At 39.8% G+C, this 21620-nt stretch overlaps 1 protein-coding gene and 3 long non-coding RNA genes across 16 annotated transcripts in view; 3 read left to right on the forward strand and 1 right to left on the reverse strand.

The window, feature by feature from the left end:
- IL1RAPL2 (interleukin 1 receptor accessory protein like 2) overlaps nucleotides 1-21620 on the reverse strand; it is a 364841-nt gene that overhangs the window by 154133 nt on the left and 189088 nt on the right. For 11 of the 13 annotated variants that reach the window (XM_068204770.1, XM_068204779.1, XM_068204769.1 and 8 more), the window contains 2 exons: nucleotides 19370-19643; nucleotides 4947-5133 (listed from right to left, as the gene is read on the reverse strand). In XM_068204770.1, the coding sequence (XP_068060871.1) occupies nucleotides 4947-5133; nucleotides 19370-19643 (461 nt within the window). Of the gene's footprint in view, nucleotides 1-4946; nucleotides 5134-16622; nucleotides 16729-19369; nucleotides 19644-21620 lie in introns of those variants that run through there. The other 2 variants (XM_068204782.1, XM_068204781.1) reach the window with 2 other exon arrangements.
- LOC137482240 (uncharacterized) lies at nucleotides 13095-13919 on the forward strand. The gene is made up of 2 exons (XR_011003948.1): nucleotides 13095-13555; nucleotides 13657-13919. It is a non-coding gene; the product is annotated as an uncharacterized lncRNA (long non-coding RNA).
- Nucleotides 14185-16714, forward strand: LOC137482475 (uncharacterized). The gene is made up of 2 exons (XR_011004088.1): nucleotides 14185-14332; nucleotides 15828-16714. It is a non-coding gene; the product is annotated as an uncharacterized lncRNA (long non-coding RNA).
- Nucleotides 16824-18944, forward strand: LOC137482472 (uncharacterized). The gene is made up of 2 exons (XR_011004085.1): nucleotides 16824-17158; nucleotides 17304-18944. It is a non-coding gene; the product is annotated as an uncharacterized lncRNA (long non-coding RNA).

Genomic DNA, 21620 nt, shown 5'->3' on the forward strand with positions numbered 1-21620 from the left:
CAGAAAACAAAATAGAACAAAGCTTTCTCTTAAGAAAACAACCAAACAAGAAAATACGTCAACATGCAAATATATTGTACCACAGTAAGAGAGCAGCATGACACAAACATTAATTTTTCATGGACTCCATACTCATTCCAAATCCATGTCAGATTCTAAATTCAAGGGCCACGATGAAGAAATAAAAAGACAGGACTGAGAATTTCTGGCCTTGCACTTGGAAAGGGAGCACTAAAGAGTTCTCCCTGTCCCTAAGAGGCCAAATTCAGTTACAATATGATCAGATTTCAGATTCGGAAGCTGTGCAACACTACTGCAGGTACCAGAGTCACCAGCACATCTCTCCATTTCCAAAGTACAGGTGTAAGGGAAGCATCATCTCATCTTGCAAGTGACCTTTAGTTAACACTGGTGATAGAGAGCCCAGAACCCAAATCCCATCTACTGTGATGAGACTCACTCGGGACACAAATCTGAGCCAGGAAATGCCATTAAATCCTTTCTGACTTGAGCTTGAAATTTTGGTTCCATTGAAAGGTACATCAACCACCTACTCAGTGTAACTGAATCTGACCACTGAGCAAAGAATACAATTCAGTCCTATTCAATCCTAATTGAGAAGGAATACAATTCCTAGAACACACAAAGTAAGCATATTTCAGATATGAACCCTTTAGTGCAGCGCTGAAATAACCAGTGTTACCAGTTTTACATTCTCCACTTCATTTTTAAGAGCATGGGAACAAAGAGATGGAAGATACATTTTTATATGCTTTATATTTTTATATACAAGTTTGCAATAAGAAGGATGACACCTTTACTACTACAAAGAGTAACAATTTAGCAAAAAAAATGTTTGTGCGATTGTGTTTTTACATAGAGGAGTTGTTTTGGTGGAATTGTACCACTATTTTCCTTATTATTTCTTTTTGTATCTTCTTGAGGCACTTCCTATTAAAGATTATTTATAAGCCTTTCTTTCCCAAATTTCATCTAATTATTTTTTATTTTGCTGACTATGCAGGCATTACAAAAATATGTTGAAAATGCTTGTTTATATATTTAATACACAAAATTAAAAGCAAAAAAGGGGAGAAGCTGGAAAATGGCTGAGAAACAATATTCTTACTAGTTTTTATATTCTGAAAACTACCTAGATTTTACTGTTGGAGGTCTGCTAATTTCCCTAAAAGGGTAAGTGCTCAGTTGTATGACTCATTTCATGGAATCACAGAATAGTTTTATTTGGAATGGATCTTACAGATCATCTCATTCCAACTCCCCTGCATGGGCAGGGACAGCTTCCAGTAAACCTGGTTGCTACAAGCCCCATCCAACTGGTGTTGAACCCTTCCAGGGGTGGGGAGTCCACAGTTTCCCCGGGCAACCTGTGCCAATGCCTCAGCACTCTCACAAGAAAAAAATTTAATATCTTATCTAAACCTACCCTCCCTTCAGTCCAAGGCCATTCCCTCCTGTCCTTTCACTACATGCCCTTGTGGAAAGTCCCTCTCCAATAATCTTCTAAGCCCCCTCCAGGTACTGGAAGGTGCCCTAAGTTCCTCCCAAATGATTTAACCAATGAATTTCTCTTTTCTGCTTTTGCAATATATTTACCTGCTAGAAGAATCTACAAGTTTCTTTTTCTAGACTATTTACTTTCTTTAGGCATCTGAAAAGTTTTGGGGTTTTTTCCTCCCAGTAATTAAGGTGTGCATTATTATGCTTTTTCTCTTCCTTGAAATCTAAGTGGCAGTACCTCAAAAGTCTATTTTTCTGGGTAGTTAACAACTCCCTGTCCTTCGCCCGACATTTTGATTGTTCCCTTAGCTCTCCTTTCAACCCAGCAGTAGAAAAGACATGATGGAAATGGATTAAGACTCCACACTCATGATGTAATATAACTTTTCCCTCTGCCAGCTGATTTTTCATGAAACTGCTCTTACTCTTAAATCCCATTCAATCATGCCTTGACACACTCATCTACTTAAAAAAAAATCCCACACATCTTGTCAAAACAGTTCTAATAGGCATAACTGAGCTGAGCATATATCAATGGCATTCATTGGGGAAACCTTTAAAAATAAATATTTAATGCAGTGTAATTCTAGCCAGAAGTGAAGTTCATCCTACTTTTAAAACAAATCCTCACAGCAAATGCTATATTATGTACTGGGTGTGCACATGGAATTCTATTCCGGCATAGTTAAGAGCATATTTAAATTACTCCCAGTAAATTGATGCAAGTACTAGCTCAGATTCATTAATCCCTCAACACAGAGAAGCCTTTTGGAAGGCAGAGCAGGTTCTGCACATTAGTGGGCAGGCATCATCACTGTCCTGTCTGATGGTATTTCATAGGTCAAGTCCAAACTCCCTGACTACCAGTGAATTGGCAGGTTCTCATGAACACAAGGATTTCTCTTTTCAGCAGAAGGAATAAAGAAGGAAATCTCAAAGACTTCCTCATCCTTATTTATCTATCTAGTGTTCTGTTTCAAACAACTTATGCTCCCTGCCTGGGCGAAAATCTCTAAATATTCCAGCATATGGAAAGGAATACCCCCTCCTCCCACTGGCTTCCACCAGTGTCTCTGAAGCAGATTTACTCAAGAAGGTGGCTTTATGTACACATCAAGCTCAAAATCCACAGGATTTAAAGGAGGACCCAGTGTGCTACGACTAGAAATGGATGCCTTCTTTGGAAAGTGAGGGTCAGATCCTAAGGCAGGATAACACTTTACACTTTTCTTCAGGAGAAGGAACCTGCTTTTTGTTACTCACATTGCCTCCCACAGCATGATCTTAAGTCCCAGACTGCAGTTTGTAGGCGTTACTGCAGTATTCACCAAATTATTTTGAAATCCATATAATTATATATTTTCTAGAAATTAGACTTCTGCTCTTTTGAATATACAGACGTGTATTTACAGTAACATAATAGTCTCTAGAATATCGAAAACTCTGTTTAGAAATAAGTTTCTAGGGATAACCTGACATATACACCTTCTGTGCAACATTAATATTGTGATTGTACACTGCTGAGCTTCCTTACTCGGGTCTAGGCAACAAAGATGTTTCTCTAAGAGCCAAACTGATAACTCCTTATTGATATTACAGATAAGAAGGTGTATGTAGTAGGTAATCTCACTCATGTCTCTTTTCACTATCAAGCCAGACTAAAGGTTGTCGACTGCAATTGTCTCACTGTTATCATCCAATGACATAAAGTCTGTTCAGTTTCACCTCAGTGAGGATTTGTCAGTCAGCTGTCACACTCCAGCCCGGTGTCACACAACCTGTGTGTGACACCCAGACAAGACGGGTGGGATCACGGAACAGAGCCTTCCACTCCCTGTCTTGGTCAGTACAAAGCATCACTGGTTGCACATGCATCTCCTTTAGACTCATTTCTGCTCCATGACTGCTGAAGATCATTTCTGCCAGACTATTTTTCAGTGTGCTTTTGCAAAATATTGAGATCTTCAGTGATCTGGTGTTCAGTAATACCAAGGTAGAGAGGGCAAGAAGCAGCTTCTCTTCTGTATCCTCTTTGCTCTGAAATTTCAGACTTCATGTGCAGAGCCAGGAATTGGAATCAATGATCCCTGTGAGCCCCTCCCAACACAGGATATTCTATGATTAACTAAACACATATATTTGACATATGAACAGCACTGAAGATTATCAACCCATATGCTGAGAGAAAGAGCTTCAACTGTTGAAAGAAAAACTTTGTTCACAGTAACAGTGGATTATGGCACACATTTTGTTACTATAAGACATAACATGTGAGATTTCTGTAAAAAAACCCCAAATAAATGACAACTTTTATAGTTGCTCTTTTCAGCTGCAATCTGCTAAGAAGGAAAAAAACCTGCTAGTCTGCCCATATTACTTATTTCATACAAAATAATTGTCTTTAAAGAATGTCATTAAGGTTGGGACATCAAGGACTCCAAATTTAGATTTTTTAACTAGTTTGTATGTTTCTGTCTGCATTACCTGAACCATGCTTATCCTAAACTCCTATAATCCAAACTCGGTTTTCCACAGATCCCACTGAACTGTTCCTGTTGCCCAATTATTTCTGGCTCCTCCTGACTCTCAGCTCCTTATTCTTCTCTACTGTTTCTTGCATCATTAGTTGAGGGTATTAGCCCTCAACTAATACCTGAGGGCTTTTCAAATATCAGACTTCGACCTCAGTCAAGACAACAGGCAAAATTTGCCAGACTTTGCTGTGGTCTCATTACTTGATGTTTGCCAGCCAACCCATATTTTACTTATTCTCCTGCTTTCTTGGGGAGCTACAGAAACACATCACCAATACATCTGCTGATGAAACTGGTGTATGATACTTGACAGTCCTTGGAGAAGGTGCAGGCAGATGAGTTACCTGGAAAGTAGTAAAAGTACCTAACTGACCTCAGTTAAAATGAACTGACTTCATGACAGTTACTCAATTAATGTCAGCAGACTTCTGTGCAGACTCCAGGAGGCACTGGTAAAAATTTACAAGTCTTGGTGAAATTAGCCAACGGACTCCATAAAAATTAATTGGCAGCACAACTGGAGCTGGCAGTGCTGATACGCCTTTGGCTCCATTGCAGGTGCCTCCCTTTGTTTCTACTCCAGCATCATGCAGGGAGGCACCACACCCAGGTACAAACTGGTACAGAGGCACTGTGGTTTGGGAATGTGGTGCTGCTGATAGAGAAGTCCTGTGAGCTCTCTCACAGAACAACCTCGTTGATACTGACTTCTGTTGGACAATGACTATGCTGGGTAGTTTTACCTGCAAAACTGTCATACTGGGAAAACACTCTCCAGACCAGTCACAAGCCACTGATGCCTCACAGAAAGTCAGCTCTAAGACTCAGACTGAAAAAAAGTGAAAGTTTTGAACAGTTTCAGCCCAACAGCAACAAGACAGCAATAGTTACCTTGTACCACACCACATCTGGCTCTTGACTGGCTGTTTTGTAATCCTCAATATCAGGACAGGAGATTGTCTTTCTCTTAGTGACTTCTGATTTTTCCAGGTATCTGATCTTGCTGTTGTAGCAAAGCCCAGATTCATTCTCAGCTACCGTCAAGGACATGGACACCTTCATGCAATACGTTGAGTTTCTGCAGGGACAGAAAGATGGTTTCATTTATCCTGCCTTCTTTTCACCATGTTTGTTTCAGCACAGAAAGTTTCTTTGTCAAGCCCTCATTTTCACAAACACTTGAGTGACACATTCAGATAGTAACAGCCATGCTGTGCATTTCCAGCACAGAAGAATTACTAGGAAACATAAAGGCTCACTTCTGACTGACTGTGAAGACTATGAAGAACCTTGAAGAAATATTGTTGACAAGTGATCCAACCCAGCACAGCAGCACTTTTGAGCTTGCAAGTCTATGAACACAGGAACCTGTTGGCACCTCAAATGTTAGTCAGGATACACCGTCCCATTTCCTCTGTATCCCCCCTACACTTATCCTCACACTTGTCCTCTCCCACCTTCAGGAGATTTCACTCCTGTGTGCAGTGCTATGCTTTTGAGAAGAAGGGTTACATGCTGGATGCTAAACCCTGTACAAAATTCTACATAATACTGTGGTGGGTTGACCTGGACCAGCTGCCAGCCTCCCACCAGCTGCACCCTTCACTCCCCTCAACAGGATGGGGAGGAGAAAATAAAATGAAAAAGCTAATGGGTTAAGAAGACAAGGAGACCATCCACCCATTACTGTCACAGACAAAACAGACTTCACCTGGAAAATAAATATTTTTATATATTTTGAAATATTTTTCTGACACTAAAGATGCTGGCTGCTCACTCCCAACAACTAAATCCAGAACAGTGGTTTTTATTTTTAAAAAGTCCAAAATGCTCCATGACAAATCTTCTCTTACATTTCCTTCTGTCAAGGGAGCCTGTAGTTGGGGAAGAAAATAAAAAGGTCTAGAGGGACACTTCACCAGAGCTCAAAGCTTCACTCTAAACAAGTGCTGGCAAAACACTACAAATGGGTTCTTGTCAAAGGTGTAGCACAAGCAGGCATTGGCAGACAGAGCCATTTGCAAGGCAAATCAGGAGGCAATCTTCAGAAACATCCCATTTTCAGCATCATTAGTGTTTTGCATTCAGCAAAACCACAGACTTCATCCTTCCTTCTCACTTCTCCTCAAAATGCCACCTGTACATCTGTGTAATAAAATTGGTGGCTATTTTGTCCATTCCCTCACCTCTGAGTGAAAAGGCTCACTTTGCATGCTGACAGGATGTGTTTCAGTTGAGAGTCTATAATAAAGTCTCATTCTCACAAACTGCACAAAACATATTATTTTACCTGAAAGAAAATTTCTCTGGACTGAAAACAATCCATCATTTGGGGTGGGCTTATATAATTTAGGGAAAATAAGTCAACTTTCTCCTAAATTATCTTTTGAAAAGGGTTGCCCTTTTTGTAGGAAGAAAATAAAACATATTTGAGAGTTTTTACAGCACTGAAAATCCACAAAATATGGATACAACCACTCAATGTAATCAATAGTAATTAATGAGTAATGATTATTTAGCTTTCTTGAATGACTGTAAGTATTACTGAGTGCAAGTAAGGTCACATGTACTCAGCAATAATGATCCAAGCTAATAAAAAATAATGTCTTTGAATAGTTGTCCATTACTTGGTGTTATTTAATAGTGCTGTATTTTCTCCTAACAATCTTGCATTATTTAGATTGCATTTTGAACAGTGCTGGAGGCCACTTCTATTTAAAATGCTTCCTGGAACCACAACCTAAAAATGCAGAATGCTTTTCATTAGTTACAATTAGAATTGAGTAGAATTGAGGAAACTAAGTGCCTGGGGAGTACTATCACTTTTGTTCACACTCCACGACCAAGATAATAAATCTATTCAGGCTCATGATGAAGAAAGCCCTCACTAAGCCAAAAGCAATAGACTTGAAAGCTTCATGGATGGTTCTTCACCAGCCATTCACATTACTGCTACTGCTGGTAATCCAGAAAAGGGCAATTTCTGAAGGAATGTCAGTGAATGAAGCAGGAGTCTTCCTTTAATCTAGTCATCTCTAGAAAATAGTGATATTTCAAGGCATGTGCAAAAGGAATCAGTAGTTTGATCAGCCTTGCTGCTTTTCTCAGTTTTGAAGGAGAAGTCTGGGAGCTGAAACTGCTAAGTCATAAGCCATTCCTTGCTGTGCTGGGCAAGCTGTTCCCCAAGGCTTGGCCCTTAGATTTCATCTCTCAGTTCTCTGAGCCTCTGATGCATCTGTGCTGATTTTTTCTTGGTGCCTTCCCTGCCTTGTGGGTTCTGGAAGCATAAAGGGCCTCTCTAAAATGGACAGCTTGAGGGAGAACTCATCAGGGGGATCACAAAGAGGATTGGTACAACTTTGTTTTTACCAACTGGCAAGCAGACAGGAACAGGGTGGGCCTAGCCACACAGGGCACTGATGGGAGCCCACCTAAAGAGCTCAGGAAGCCCACAGAGCTGCTGTGTTGGGAAGGCATCCAGTTCTTTCTTCCCAATTGTTTTCAGGACCCCTGTGTCCACAAGTGCTCTCCTTCATGACCTGCATTTGAGTTGTTTATGGTAAGGGTCTTTTTCCTTTTTGGTGTTTTTTTGGGTTTTTGTTTTGTTTTTTTTTTTTTTTTTGGTTGGTAGAGGTATGCAGATAAACTAGCACAAACCCCAGGTTTTTGCTTTTCTTCTTGTGGAAGCTAAACAGATGGTCTATGAATTATTAAAAGGAGGAACCACTTTTGTTTTCAATACATGGTCATGGAACTTGGTGTGGGAGGTCAGTGCTCCCAGCTGGCAGGAAAGGTTATATAGCCATTTTTAACGAGGAAAGCCAGATACAAGAAGAACAAAAGATAACAACAGCTAAGCTACAGGTAAGCAGGGCTTTGCTGTCAGAAACAGTGGCCAAGAGGAATGAAAAGCAAGCAGCTTCCAGGTGGGTGAGGAAGATGCTGGAGGACTTCCAGTGGTGAGCTTAGTATTGTCAGGCCAGGTAAGAAGAGATGTATCTAAGTTGCAAATGTTGGAAACCACAAGAAAATGTCAGGTGACACTTTCCATATACATGTAAAAGAAATACAAACCCATGGGTCTGGAAGTGGGTCTTTCGACAATTTGTCTTTTCTGAAATGTTTCCAAACCATTCATTTTCCACAGGAGTTGATTTCTAGTGTGTTCTAATTCTACAAGAAGTAGTAGTGGTCATATGGGGAACAGGAAGAGGGAAGAAAAGAAAGTCCCACTCCACAGTGCAAAGAAGAAAAATTGTCTTGAATTTTCACACTGAAACTAAGATCTGTAATTCTCTATTCCAAGGGAATAGTTACACACTGGGCCTACGCTCTCAATTGGAAATAGGAAGAAGGGCTTAGCTTTGCCAGAGCTCACAAAGCAGTTTCCTTTGTTCTGGTGGCAAGGCATCTATAATCCCCAGGCCACCTGGAGATGGCTCTGAACCACAAACTGAAGCCAGCTTCGGACCCAATAGAAAAGCAGAGGGAGAAACAAGGGAGTTTAACAGGTCTAACAACAAAAGCAAGCAAAACTGTGTTTGGCTTGACTTCGAAGCAAGGACAAAAGGGAAAAAGGGAGATATAAAGAAGTGGATAAGGACATTTGAAATTGGAGTTTCAGTCCTTAAATTATTTTTCATCTTGTTTTGGATTCAAGACAATTAATCAGCCCAAAGGCTGAATTCAAATTAAAGTAAATATTCACAACTTTTGAAAAAAACCCCTTTTTCTTTTTTGCATTGTTTCTGCAAAACACTTAGCAGTGTTTCTGCTAAGTGAGTGGTTTGTTAAAAGAGTCAAGTAGAAAATTTTTGTCTCTAATATGCTCAGAATCACTTCCAGCACCCTGATTTATTCATTTCCTTATAAAGAGGAAAGGCTGCAGAAATGTAGTTGAATATTTTATATCTACTAGATTGAAAAACTCCACCTAATTTTGAACTGCATATTTATACAAGAGGATTCACACTAGGTTTTTTTTCCCTTACAGATTCATTTTTCATTGTACTGGGTTTTTTATTACATTCTAAGACTTCAGCGGTAGATCCAAAAGCTGGGAAGTGTATTTATCAAAGCAGTGCTCAGGGAACAGCACTAACCTCAGGCTTAGATCTCTCTCTATGGCCCCAAACACTCTGGCTGTTTTAATGACATTTTTATTGGCTCACTGACTGTTGGACTGAATAGATCAACCTGTTCATCTTAGCTCATTTTGAGTTAGAGTAACAACAGCAATGTCTTGGTTTGAAGGACAGGTGTCTGCCAAAGAAGGCAAGAACTTCCCTTGGAATAGAAAATGTGGCCCACTTCCCTCCAAATTACTATAACTTTGAAATTAAGGGGCTTTCAGGCAAAGATATGAGATAGTGTATATGTAAAACAAGGCAAAGCAGCACCACCAGCAGCGCCGGCAGCCGCAGCGAGCAGAGCACAGCCCCAGCCCCAGCTCCCCTTGGCTGCAGTTCCGGGCACGGCCAGCAGGGGCGCTGCTGGCTCCCGGCCGGGCGGGCTGCGATGGTTCCCCCGCGCCTGCAGGGGGCGCTGTGCCGCGAGCTCGGCCGCGTCTCCCTCACGCGGTGATGGCGGCCGGGCCGGATGGAGAAATGGCTGTGGCAGGAACCTCGGAGCGGAGCTGGGACAGCAGAGACGGGCACACCCCGGGGCAGGGCGGTAAACAAAACGTAGCAGAAACTCCGCAGCTGTAGCAGCAGCCATGGGGTGTCCGGCTGGGCAAGGGATGCTGAGTTTAAAGTGTAGCAAAAAGGCCCAGGCAGTGCTGAAAACACCAGGGCTGGGCAGCAGCAGCCAGGTTTCTGCAAGCGGCTGCCACACGCAGCCGGGAAGCACCCCCTGGGAAGGGGGAGAGGGTCGGGGTTCGGGGTTTTCCCCTGAAGCACCTGAGTAGATGGTGGGGGTCCTTTCCAGTGTGATCAGGTTTTAATAAGGTCCCATTTCAGTGGCTGCTCTTAGGAGCAAAGCTCACCCACAGCAGGAGAAGCAGTACGGGGCTGGACTCCATGGCAGCAGAGAATTCTCCCCGCAGTAGCAGCAACTTGACCGTTCCCTTCTGATCTGAGAGCGAAATGGGGCAAAGGCCAGCCCCTCACCCCCCAGCCAAAGCCTCATGGCATCGCTGCCCTTCCAAGGAGAAAACCAACCAGGTAAGAGAGTAACCAGCAGCACTCTTTCCCCCACCTTGGCCACTTCTTTTGTCTCTTAAGTACCAGTTGTTATCACCTCTTAGGTAACAAATGGAACAAAATTCCCTGAAAGAAAGAAGGAAAAAACCAAGAAAAATCCTGACCTCCTACAAGCAGTAACTACACCACCGACCATCTTTGTCCATCTGAAGCATTAATGCACAACCAGATCCACTACTGGCTGCTCTTTAAATGTGCTGTTTTATCAGTTCTTAGACTTAATCCAGCATTCGATTGTTTTCCTGTCACTTCATGGGAGTTTAATAAATTTAGTCCTGTCCAAATTTTACAGTTCACACAATGGTTACCAAGGTCATGGTTTGATGATCTGCTTAAAGAAAAATAAGTTATCATCATTGTTCTTTTTCAGATCACACAAATATAACACCTTTAAAACAACAGATTATTACTTACTCTTCCAAGCTTTCACTCAAGTGTTAACTTATTTCTCAGTGACTCCCACTCACTCCTACATATTTGGGGTTGTTGTCTGGAAAAGATCCATTTCCCGCCCATGGTGTACGTGACAGCCAGAGGTTACAAATCACAGACCCTTGAAAATTTTTTGATTTTTAATTCTTATAAATTTGTCAAGTGAGAGAACAGGCTGACAGTACTGTAGTTGCTCCCTGAGCCAAAGGCCACGAGGTGCAGTGATTCTGTGGCTTGTGTGTGGTATCTAGCCTTCGTACTGCTCCAAACACTCCTGTCCTGTATTTTACTTTCTTGTTGCTGTTATCTAATACCAACTCCTATGCCTGAAAGGGAGAAATCCTAATTCCATGTTACCATTCCTTTAGCATCTGACACGTTTTCAAGATCCCCCTGGTAAAAGAAAATAACACCATGGAAAGTATGATCTCAGAAATTAGGTGCTAAACCAGCACAATGTTACAAATCCAGTGCTCTTATATTATCTCTACTTCCTCTCTTCCTAGGAAGAGATGGTGAATCCAGACAAAAGTACCATTCAAGGCTCCATTCCCTTCAAGCAGGAAAAGTTTCTGTGTGGGACTAACCCATCACTCATCAAGAATTTTTATTCTTTATGCACTTCTTTTCTCCTAAGATCCAATCTCTACATAAGAGTTACTAGAAACAAGACAATTTGACCTTGACTAAAACATACTGCATGTCCCAGAGGGTCATGTTTTACAGTGAGAAAGGCTATACCCTCTCTATTCAAAATAAAATAACTTCTGAGCAAAGTCACTGAAAGGCAATTTTAAAAGGCTCACATTAATGACAGCTTGAAAAACAGATAGCCTGGAATGTCTCCTCAAGTCACCTGTCAACAATCTAGTTCTCACCAGAGGCACTTAAAAGCAAGACCTGTACTTCTCACTGTGAGTTTAGCCATCTTTAGAGAACTTTTGTACTTCTAGATCCTGGGACGAAAAATAAAAGATGTTGGAATATGGCAGTTGGGTAGAGCATCTCACAGCTGGGTCTCTCTCACCAAAGCTTACCAAATTTAAAGTTTAAATTTAATTTGGACACCATCTTAAGAGGGAAATGTGACATAAAAATGTCAGGATGTGCCTACTATAGTCAGCAATACAGCCAGTAACAGCAAGGCCATGATTTGAAAATTTGTGGCTATGATTTGAAAATTCATGGGTAATCTCTAGTATTATGTTTCTTAAGTGTGTCTTAAGAAAGAAGAAGAAGAAGTGACAGCCATCTGATTCTTATATGGTTAGGGTCAGGAAGAGCTATTTCTTTTCTGGGTGCCTTCACACATACATGCCCTGCTCCCAGTGACCTCCACATTGTGACAGATCCAAATGAAAAGCAAATCACCAGTCAGTTGTTCCAACAGGGACTACCCAGACATAAAGAGAAAATCTCCCAACATTGAAGTTGAATCACACAGGCCAACAGTGTTCCTTGGGTTTGGGTTTTTTTTCAAACTTGTCACTGATGTTAGTCACTAAATGTTGGAATTGAATATGTGAAAATACAATATAGAACACAGAAGAAATGCAGAAGCCAAAGGAGTACCAAGTTATTGAAGCATATCACACCTCAGTTCATGAACTAGGTGGTCTCTGTCAGCTTCAGACACCCTATACCAGCAAAAGAAATCCTGTAATTGGCTGGGTTTGCTCAGAGGGAAAATTCCTTCTTTGTCCTTAAGAATTACAAGGCAGCAAATTGTTTTAAAGTTTGCTACTGCAAATGACTAAGCCCTTTTCACTTATTTCCTGGTACTTTTCTATTAGAACTTGGATATTAATGTTAAATCACATTGTCTTACTGAAAAGCCCCATTACAAACAACATAAATCTGAGGCACAGGAACAACTGCTCCCAGGACAGTATTAAGAAATCCCCTTCCAGTAATTTTGCAATTGCCATACCCTGTTTCTGAGAGGACTGAACGCTTTCTCCTTTATGTCTTCCAAAACACACACTGTGTGGATTAGCGTATCTACTCCTCTATGCTTCTTTTTATAAATTAGACACCTAGCACACAAAACAAAAGTCACATTCAAGACACCCATCAGACTTGTCTGCATTGTTAAACCTCAATGATTTTATTGCCTGGAGGAATAAAACCTGTGGAGCACAGTCTTCATTCTGCATATAAGTCCTATTTTGCAGATGCAATGTTGAAAGGCAGGTCCTGCTCTGTTTGTACACGGGCAATTGAGCAGGAAAACCAGTGGATCAGTTATTGTCTCACAGGGTATACAAGGAATGAAAGAATCACAAAATGAATGTCCTTACAATGTGAACTGTTCGAGTCCTGCAGCTGAGTCCTCCTGGCTGTGCCTTCCCTTAAAGTGGTGGCCAGAAAAGAAGAAATTTTCCTCCAGTATCACTTACCAAATATCAGTTTAACTCCCTACGGTTCTGTCATCTTGTACATTGGGCATGATGGATTTCCTCAGGAAACCTTCCATTTGTCTGTCCACTCACAGGACACAGACAACATTTCCTACTGATGTTTTGTAGTTACAGCTGGCTTCATGGGGATTCCAACAGGAATGATACCTGGGTGAGCACATTGTCACTGTTATTTGGAGAACAGAAAGGAAATGAAAACTCCCTGACATGTTGCAGAAGAGATGGCTGGGGAGAGCTGAAACATCTCAGCAGCAGCTCTCCTGCAGGCGAAGTCTGACTGCATGAAGAAGCAGTCCCTCCACTCTGCATCCTTTCTCTGCTCTAGGCAAGTTTTGAAGCCCACCAGGGAAGGCACTTCAGGAGCAACCAGTGACAGTGAGCTGAAACATTACTGAGGCACTGCAGCACAGGGAGCTTTGTTATGACAACCTGTAGAGGCTACAAAGTAAGGTCAGTCATTTTAAAAGTATCTAAATCTGGGACTTCACTATTAGGAAAACTGAAGGATTCACAATGTTCTCATTCTTATCCATGCCACTGCAACAGGGAAGCCACTGGATACCCTCCAAGCACAAAGCAACATGGATATTTCTGCTTGAAGCCCTGACTGTTCTTGCAGCTTCTCATCAACAGTAAACATGGTTTTTCAGAGTGACGGAGGATGAATAATTTCTCTTTTAAAGCTTTAGAGGAGGAGGGTGAGTGAGCAGAAATACACATATCACCAGGGAAGAGAAACAAATCTTTGTTTTTCTGCACATAATAGACAGAACAGATTTCTCTCAATAAAGACAATGTCGTCAAAATGATTTGCAGGACCACCATCAGTTTTTACACTATTTTAGATACAAATGTAGAAGCATTCTGATTCCACTTTCCCCTGCATTTTGATAATGCCAAAACATTATATCTCAGTGATAAAACCTCAAAAAAATTTATTTTATCATGGATCATACTGACTTTTTAATGTATCTGCTGTAGCACTGAATTCAAGTATTGAATACTATATCTCACAGGGATTTTGTTTATACAGAATCAATTTTATTGTGGGAAATGTCACCCACTTTGAATGTGTGGCATTTAGTGCTAGTGTCATACAGAGCCGGGAAAGCCTGTGCCATGCTGAATCCACTTGCTCCAAATGTGAGATATTGCTGCTTCTACAGACGTGCCTGGGACTGTACAGGAAAGCTGATCATACACCAGTGTGAAAGGCTGAGAGGTAACTATGAGATATGCAATCCATCAGCTACTTAGATGTGCTCCTCTTGGATATCCAATAATTAAAGACACTAGCCCACAGGAAATATCTTCTTTAAATCTTTCCAGAGTAAGTCTAAGAGGGAAAAAAGCACTTGCCAGTAACAGATATGGAAGGCAATATTTTATGGCAAAACTGGAATTACAACACTGCATCCAACAGGGTTTGAGATACAAAATCACCTTTGTCATGAGCAGTTGAATGCTGAGAAAAGCCAAATATTCTGTATTGCCATCAACAAAATGAAGAACTGCATTAAAACACATATTGTGAGAACCACAAGAGATGGCTGCAGAGAAAGCAACCTTACCCCTACACATGCTCACCTTATGACTTAGTCCAATATTTCTCTTTGGATCCAAAACCACACTTTTTTCATGCGGCTCAGAAGCCAGACTTTCAGCACTAGGAAAAGGTGTGCAGCTTTTCCTGGGCTGATGGGTGCATTCTGCAGTCCAGTTAGGCACTTGCAACAAGCCCCTACGCCCTGCCTAACATCTTGTGAAGTGAGAGCACACAAGCTGAGCTGCAGATTTTACTGCCAGTCCCTCCAGGCTGTCTAAATCTGTTTTGATTTGCTGGTCATGCACTCCACAGACATTCAGAAGCCAGAAGGCTTAACACCTACTATTGCTCTATTTTATTACTGCTCAGGAAGTGGTATCTCAAGAGCTCACCAATGGCTCAGCAGAGGCTCCATTCCTCTGTGCATGTCCATAGCAATGCTGCTCTCCATTAAGAACTGTGCACGCAGGGATACAGCAAGGGAAAAAGGATACACAGATTTTCTAACTTGATTTGTCAGCAGTTCTCTGGCATCAAATGCTGGTATTAGAGATCTGCAAGCTTATTCCCCACAGGCATTCAAGGCCCTCACTCCCTTGTTATTCTGCATCTTGTACAAAAATCAAGGTTTTGCTTCATTAGCCAGTTTGATGACCACAAATTTTCACCTCCTGCTCCCCTGCACCCTCTTGAGGCCCAGATTTTCTACCCTTCTGATTCATGTTATGGGAATCAAGTTTATTTCACCAACAGTTAATTAACAGCAAATATGTACTTATGGTTTTTACTCTTACTGTTTTTATTCTTTAAATCCTGACTACAGTCTGGTTTGGAGCTGAGCCTAGTTAGAAGAAGGTTTCCATGAGCAGTCCCTAGATGATGGCAAATTTAGGCTAAATTTTGCTGAGATTTCTTCCTCAGATCATCTTCTTTTCTTTCACCAGGTGAAGATGATCTAAGTTGGCCCAGTTCTTGTTCTCTTTAAAAAAGGGGCTTTTAACACAGAAAAACAGATGCATTTGTTCAGAGAGCAAAAGCAGATCAGGATCTGGCAAAAGACTGTCCTACATACTCAGAACTTGAGGCCCACCCTATGCACTTAGGTTGAGTGTAATTTCCATGTTTTGATTTGATGCTTCATTATTTTGAAGCTCATCTCTGAATTCTTCAGTGAAGAAGCTGCAATCCAGAGCGCTGAAGTGAAAATCCCAGAGCATCAAACCTCCGTAACAGAAATGCCAACATTTTTATCTGAAAGTAGCATTGCTGGGTGCTGGAAGATTAATGGCATATACTGGAAGGAGACCTTCAGAACACAGCATTTCCACACTGGGCAGTAAAGTCATGATACAAACGTCACAGCATTTACCTGGGAGCTGCAATGAAGTACACAGCTATCCATTACGTAGGATGCCTTCTGGATGTAGCAGCAATATCCCTGATTTGACAAAGTAAAGGCATCCAAGAACAAAGAGGATCCATGGAATTCACATGGCTTAACTAATACAGCTGAACTCTGCACTCTTAAATGCCCTTGCAGAATCAGGACCTTTCCATATGCTTAACACTGGAGAAAAATATCACACTTCAGTTTGCATATGAGCATGAGCTCAATGCCAAAACGCATTGTGAGAAGGAAGAAGTAGGTTTTAATGCAACAATGACTTCCTCCTATTATACACAAACCCCCACACCTGTCTGTGGAATAATGTTTAATTGATTAATAAAGGAGAGGCAACATTTAAATTATGATATAAAATCTCTTCAGTCCAGAGAAGCAATCTCATTTATAAAGGCTGATATAATACTCCTCAATTTTATGCAGTATTACAGGCTTTTTACAAAACAGTCATTATGATTATTGAAATGAAAGTTCTGTATAAGAAAGAATTCACTGATACATTTAATTTTTACCCATCTTCAAATCACTGTCATAGCAGCCTATACTTCACCTGCTTATACCCACCCTTTTCAAGCAGGTTCTGAAAAATTCCTTCACACTGTTTCACTGATAGTCATGCCTTGATCCTATGAGCACATGTGAGAAACCAGGAAATGCAGATTCTTGAAAAAAAGGTTTGCTTTTGGGTTTTTTTTAAGAATCAAGAAGAAACATTTCAACAAATAAGAAATTCAGTGAAAATTACAGCTGACGTTTTCCTTTCTTATCTGTCATCTTGTGTTGACTTGGAAAAAAATCACAAACTGGGGGGGGGGAGTAAATTAAAGCTCTCACTATTGCCTTCCCATATCAAGACTGAGTCCATCATTTCAACCCATGAAATTCTGGGACCAGGACCCCTCATCCCACTTGGCCCTAGTACCACATCTAAGCACCTCACCCCCTTGCACCCTTTTGCAAAGACAAGCACAAATAACAGAACACTTCCAAGGTTGGAAGTGGTGGCTTGAAGTGGTGGAACTGGCCACTAGGACATGCAAATGTGGGATTTCATGCTTTGGACAGCACAGGGAGATGTACCAGAGCTTCACATGTGCCTGGTGAGTGGTTAGAAAGACATCAATTTAGAATTGAATTGCTTCTGATTTTCTCTTAAAGAACCTGAATGAAAAACTCTCTGTTGAGAAAAACCTTTTAATTTATCTTGAGTCAAAAGCATTTTCCTCTCCAGATTTTTTCTTTCAGCTACCAAAGCAAAAAACTCAGCTATGCATGCAACCCTAAACCCAGTGTTGCACACTGATGGAGACAGTCACCTCTTCATTTCCACTGCATCAAGTTCTATCTCCCAGCTTCTGCTAATTCAGTCTACAAAAGATGGCATTTGTAACAGAGATTGTTAATGCTTCTGGAAAATAAAATCATATTCTAAAATTACTGCTCTCATTTGTGACCTTTTGACTCTCAAAAAGCAGGTGAATCTGGTTAATGACTAAAACGCAAACATCTGCTTATCCCCCTCAAAAAAAATGGATTAATAAAGCTGAAATTACACAGTTAATGGTGTGGATAGTCTCCCACAGAAATGTGATCATATTTCAGAACATTACATCTAGCTCAATTTTAATGAAATTAAAATCAATTACTATTGCTACATCCTCTGCTATTTTAAGCCTCCTATGGTTTTATAAACAATAACAGCAAAGATACATTGCCACACTTTTGGAAGAAAAAATTAATTCAGTAAAAGAAGAAATATAGTATTTTATCCATAACCACTACACATATTATTCTTCACTCTGACGTAAATCTGAAAAAGGCAAAAAATATCTGTAATTATGTAAGAAAGTTCTAGTCAAAGCAAGGAAACTGCATAACTGACAAGGAAGATCTTGTTGCTGTGTAATGCCTTCCAATAAGCATGTCATATAGTTTTTAGCTGAAAATTAGAAGAAGCCATGAATTATTCAAGAACTTGCCCATTTGTTACCAAAACTACTTTGTCATGTAAATGAGAAGAGTTTTGAAATTTCCCAGAAAAAAAGTATGCCCCAGAATTTGATCCAAGATCAATTCTTTATTTTTCACAAAGGATTTGCATTAGAATGTTTCAGAGTATTAAACTAGTAACTTGATTATCACAACAATGACTTCTTATGAAAAAAGCTTGGCTCCCTTGAATCATATAAATCACCATCTTCCTGTAACATTTTGAAATCAGGGCCTTCACATCACACCCAACCTCTGGCAGAGGAGCTGATAAAAAAACAACTCCAAAGGCTGCAACGCAATCCAACTGCTGCATTAGGCAGATATATCCAATATTTAAACTGGACATTGATGCTCAGTACAAACCACCACAATCCAGGGTACAATATTTGATTTTAGCAGCATTCCTCAGGATCACAATGGTCTGAGGCAGCTGAGGCAGTAAGACTCAGCAGAGATGGAGAGCAAATTCTGGGTTCTGAACAGTGCTGTTATTTGCTGCAATACTTGTTATTTAATTCATGAAACGTGCCTAATTTCAGTATGGAACAGCAGACAAGGATGAAGCAAACTTATTATCTGAAACTGAATAGTTTAAAAACAAATTATACAAAGTCTCTAAACTCCTTTTCATTCAAAACTGGATCATTTAAGGAATATTTATTCATTCATTCTTTTAAAGTCCTCCTTTTTTTATCTTTTCATTTTAGGCATAGAGATGACTTCAACATCTACACGATGGAAATCACGAGCTCTAGCACATGTTTAATTTAAGGCTCATCCAACAGCTCCAAGACACTTCTGAGAAATGCATTTTGGTGTCTTACCAAATAGGTCTGCTTAAATTTATGATAAATCATAATTGTATATTAAAATAAACATTTCTTCAAAGCCAGACAGACACGTAACTCCCCATGGCCTGATCCCATCAGAATAACTCAAACTGTAACTCAGTAATAACTCAGAGGATTTGAAACAGAACAGTACTTAAACAAAATACTTCATGATTTAAGAAGTATCAGGCTCTGAAGGTTTACAGAAAATTGAGAATTTGCAAATGTTGTACTTAAAAAAAAAGAAGTAATTAAGTGAAAGCACATTAATTATAGCTACTGGACTAGGTAACTATAATTACTAGGGAAACTAATTTTGAGACAAAGCATGATGTGACATATATAATTATGAGAAAAAAAAAATGTATTAACTGGATGAATATCTAAATTCTAATGGCTAAAATTAATTTTTTAACCAATATCTAATACTCTATACATTTTAAACCAATAATCCCCACATTCTTATTTAGACTTTAACACAATACTCACCTTAGAACACATGTGTAGAAACCACTGTCTTGCAGCTCAACCGAGTGAAACCATATGGAATCTTCATCTTTGCTCATCCTAACTTCGGAAAATATAATGGGTTCTTCTAAATCTCCTTTGTTTTTGTACCACATAAGCCTAAGACCTGTGCTTTGGGCCATGCTATAATTAGTTCTGATATAGCTGTAGAAAAGGGCACATTTCACTCGGACTGGTTCACCTGCCAAAGCCATGTATGTCTTGAGATCCACTGACCAGTCAATGCAACCATCAACTGAAAGCAAAACAATAATAAAGAAATATTAGACACAGATACATTTTCCAATATAGTGAAAGGCAGCTTGGGAAATGCTATACAGTACATTAAAAGAAATGGCTTTTGGCATGTGCTGAATTGTTTCAGGGTAATATGAAAATCCTAAAGCAGTTATTGGCAACTAAGGGGTTTCATACACCTTTTTTTAATTACATGTAACTGAGAATGTGCAGGCAATAAATAGAGCACACTGAGCTTGCTCAATTCCACTTCTTTAGAATATCATTATTTTCATCCCCAAAACACTAATTCTTTATTAAATAAACCAAATGTTTTGCACCTTAACTACTTGCCTCTATAAACCAATTTTGAATTCTCCAATTCCTCATTGAAAGAAAATGTACATTGGCATCTGATGCCAATCTTATCCCTTAAAACTTTTCCATCCACCTCTGTTAATTATGTTATGCAAAAAAAAAAAAAAAAAAAAAAATCCCCAAAATAACAGATGTGACATTTATAATTTTCTTTTCAGTTCCACATAGTTGGGTTTTTTTCCCTACAGCCTACTCAAACTTTAGAGGTCTGTATTATTCACAACAAGATACAATTACAACATGCTGCCTTATGCAATCAAACTTAATACAGGAGTCGTTCAAATAAAAAGGACCACTTTTGATGTTCTGTTCAGCAAAAACTTTTGAAACAGTTTTCTTAATACTTCACTTCAAAATTAACACACATCAGACAGTTCAATAAAAGATCACTTCTCCCTACAATTTTTTCTCCCATTGCTATTATCTTAGTTACAATACAGCCCTAGCACATGCACACGTATCAACACATCACATATCAGAGACCTTTTAATTCAATCTTTTTCAGTGCAAGAAAAACTAATAGTGTGAAAATCAGCCAAGAAAACCAAAGAAAAATATTTCAAAGGCAGATCATCAAAAGGCAAACACAAAACCTAAAGTTAATAGACTTCATTAAATATGTAGGGTTTAGAATTTATTTATCATATTAAGCTACAAGTAAATGGAACATCTTTACCCTTACTGCAGCACCTCAAATTCAAGCAGGTAACTGTCAAGTTCCTTCTTCTGCCTTTACAGTATCAATTCTCAAACTATAATTGTTGGATATCCTCATAAACTCTTCATTTCATACACATTGTCAATTGCATTCTATCAAGTGATTTTTTTTTATCTTACTTTCTAAACAAAGGTAGTCAGCAGAAATTTCTGTACATGGAATATCAGGTCTGATCCTACTTTTAGTGACTTTTACAGCCTCTAAATTATGTCTACCAAGTTTTCCTGTTACTCTTTAATCATTCAAAAGTAACTGTGACAAACGGAAGGTTTTAATTTTCCCATCGCAGTAAATCAGCTTTAAGTGTACTGTGATCAAATGAGCCACATGTTAAACTTGTTGACACTGACCACGTTAATGCTTTTCTGGTATATAAACTTCCATGTAAATCTTGCTGCAAAACAAACTTGTAAAGAGAAAAACTAACATAAGCTCAGGAGGGAAGGAAAGCCCATTACTCAAAACATTACTCATGACAGTTTTGACAGGTGAAGGGATATCATGGAGCACCTTTACCCCCAGGGTATTTCCTGTTCCTGCCCCTCACCCCACAGGCAGGGGCAAAAGCAGCAGCTGTTTGTGCCATCTGACTTCTTTCTTCATCAAAAAAGCCCCCAAACCAAACCCTTCACCTGAACTTATGTACCCACTGTTCCAGTTAACTTCAATTTTGATTTTCATTCTCATTTTGCTGACAACATCCTACTGATTTAAATTAAAATTCATTGCTTTTAATGGCTGCTGTTAATGACATCAACTGAAAGGCCAGCAGCAATTTACTGATGTTTCTTTTCCTCGCTGCTTCCGCTGTGTCCTTCCTGTAACAGTGCCACACACAACAGGACAAGTTTGGATAATCATTATTTGAAATCCTTTACTGAAGCATTTGTTCCCAATGTA

This window comes from Anomalospiza imberbis, chromosome 14 (genome assembly GCF_031753505.1).
Source record: "Anomalospiza imberbis isolate Cuckoo-Finch-1a 21T00152 chromosome 14, ASM3175350v1, whole genome shotgun sequence".
Lineage (NCBI taxonomy): Eukaryota > Metazoa > Chordata > Aves > Passeriformes > Viduidae > Anomalospiza > Anomalospiza imberbis.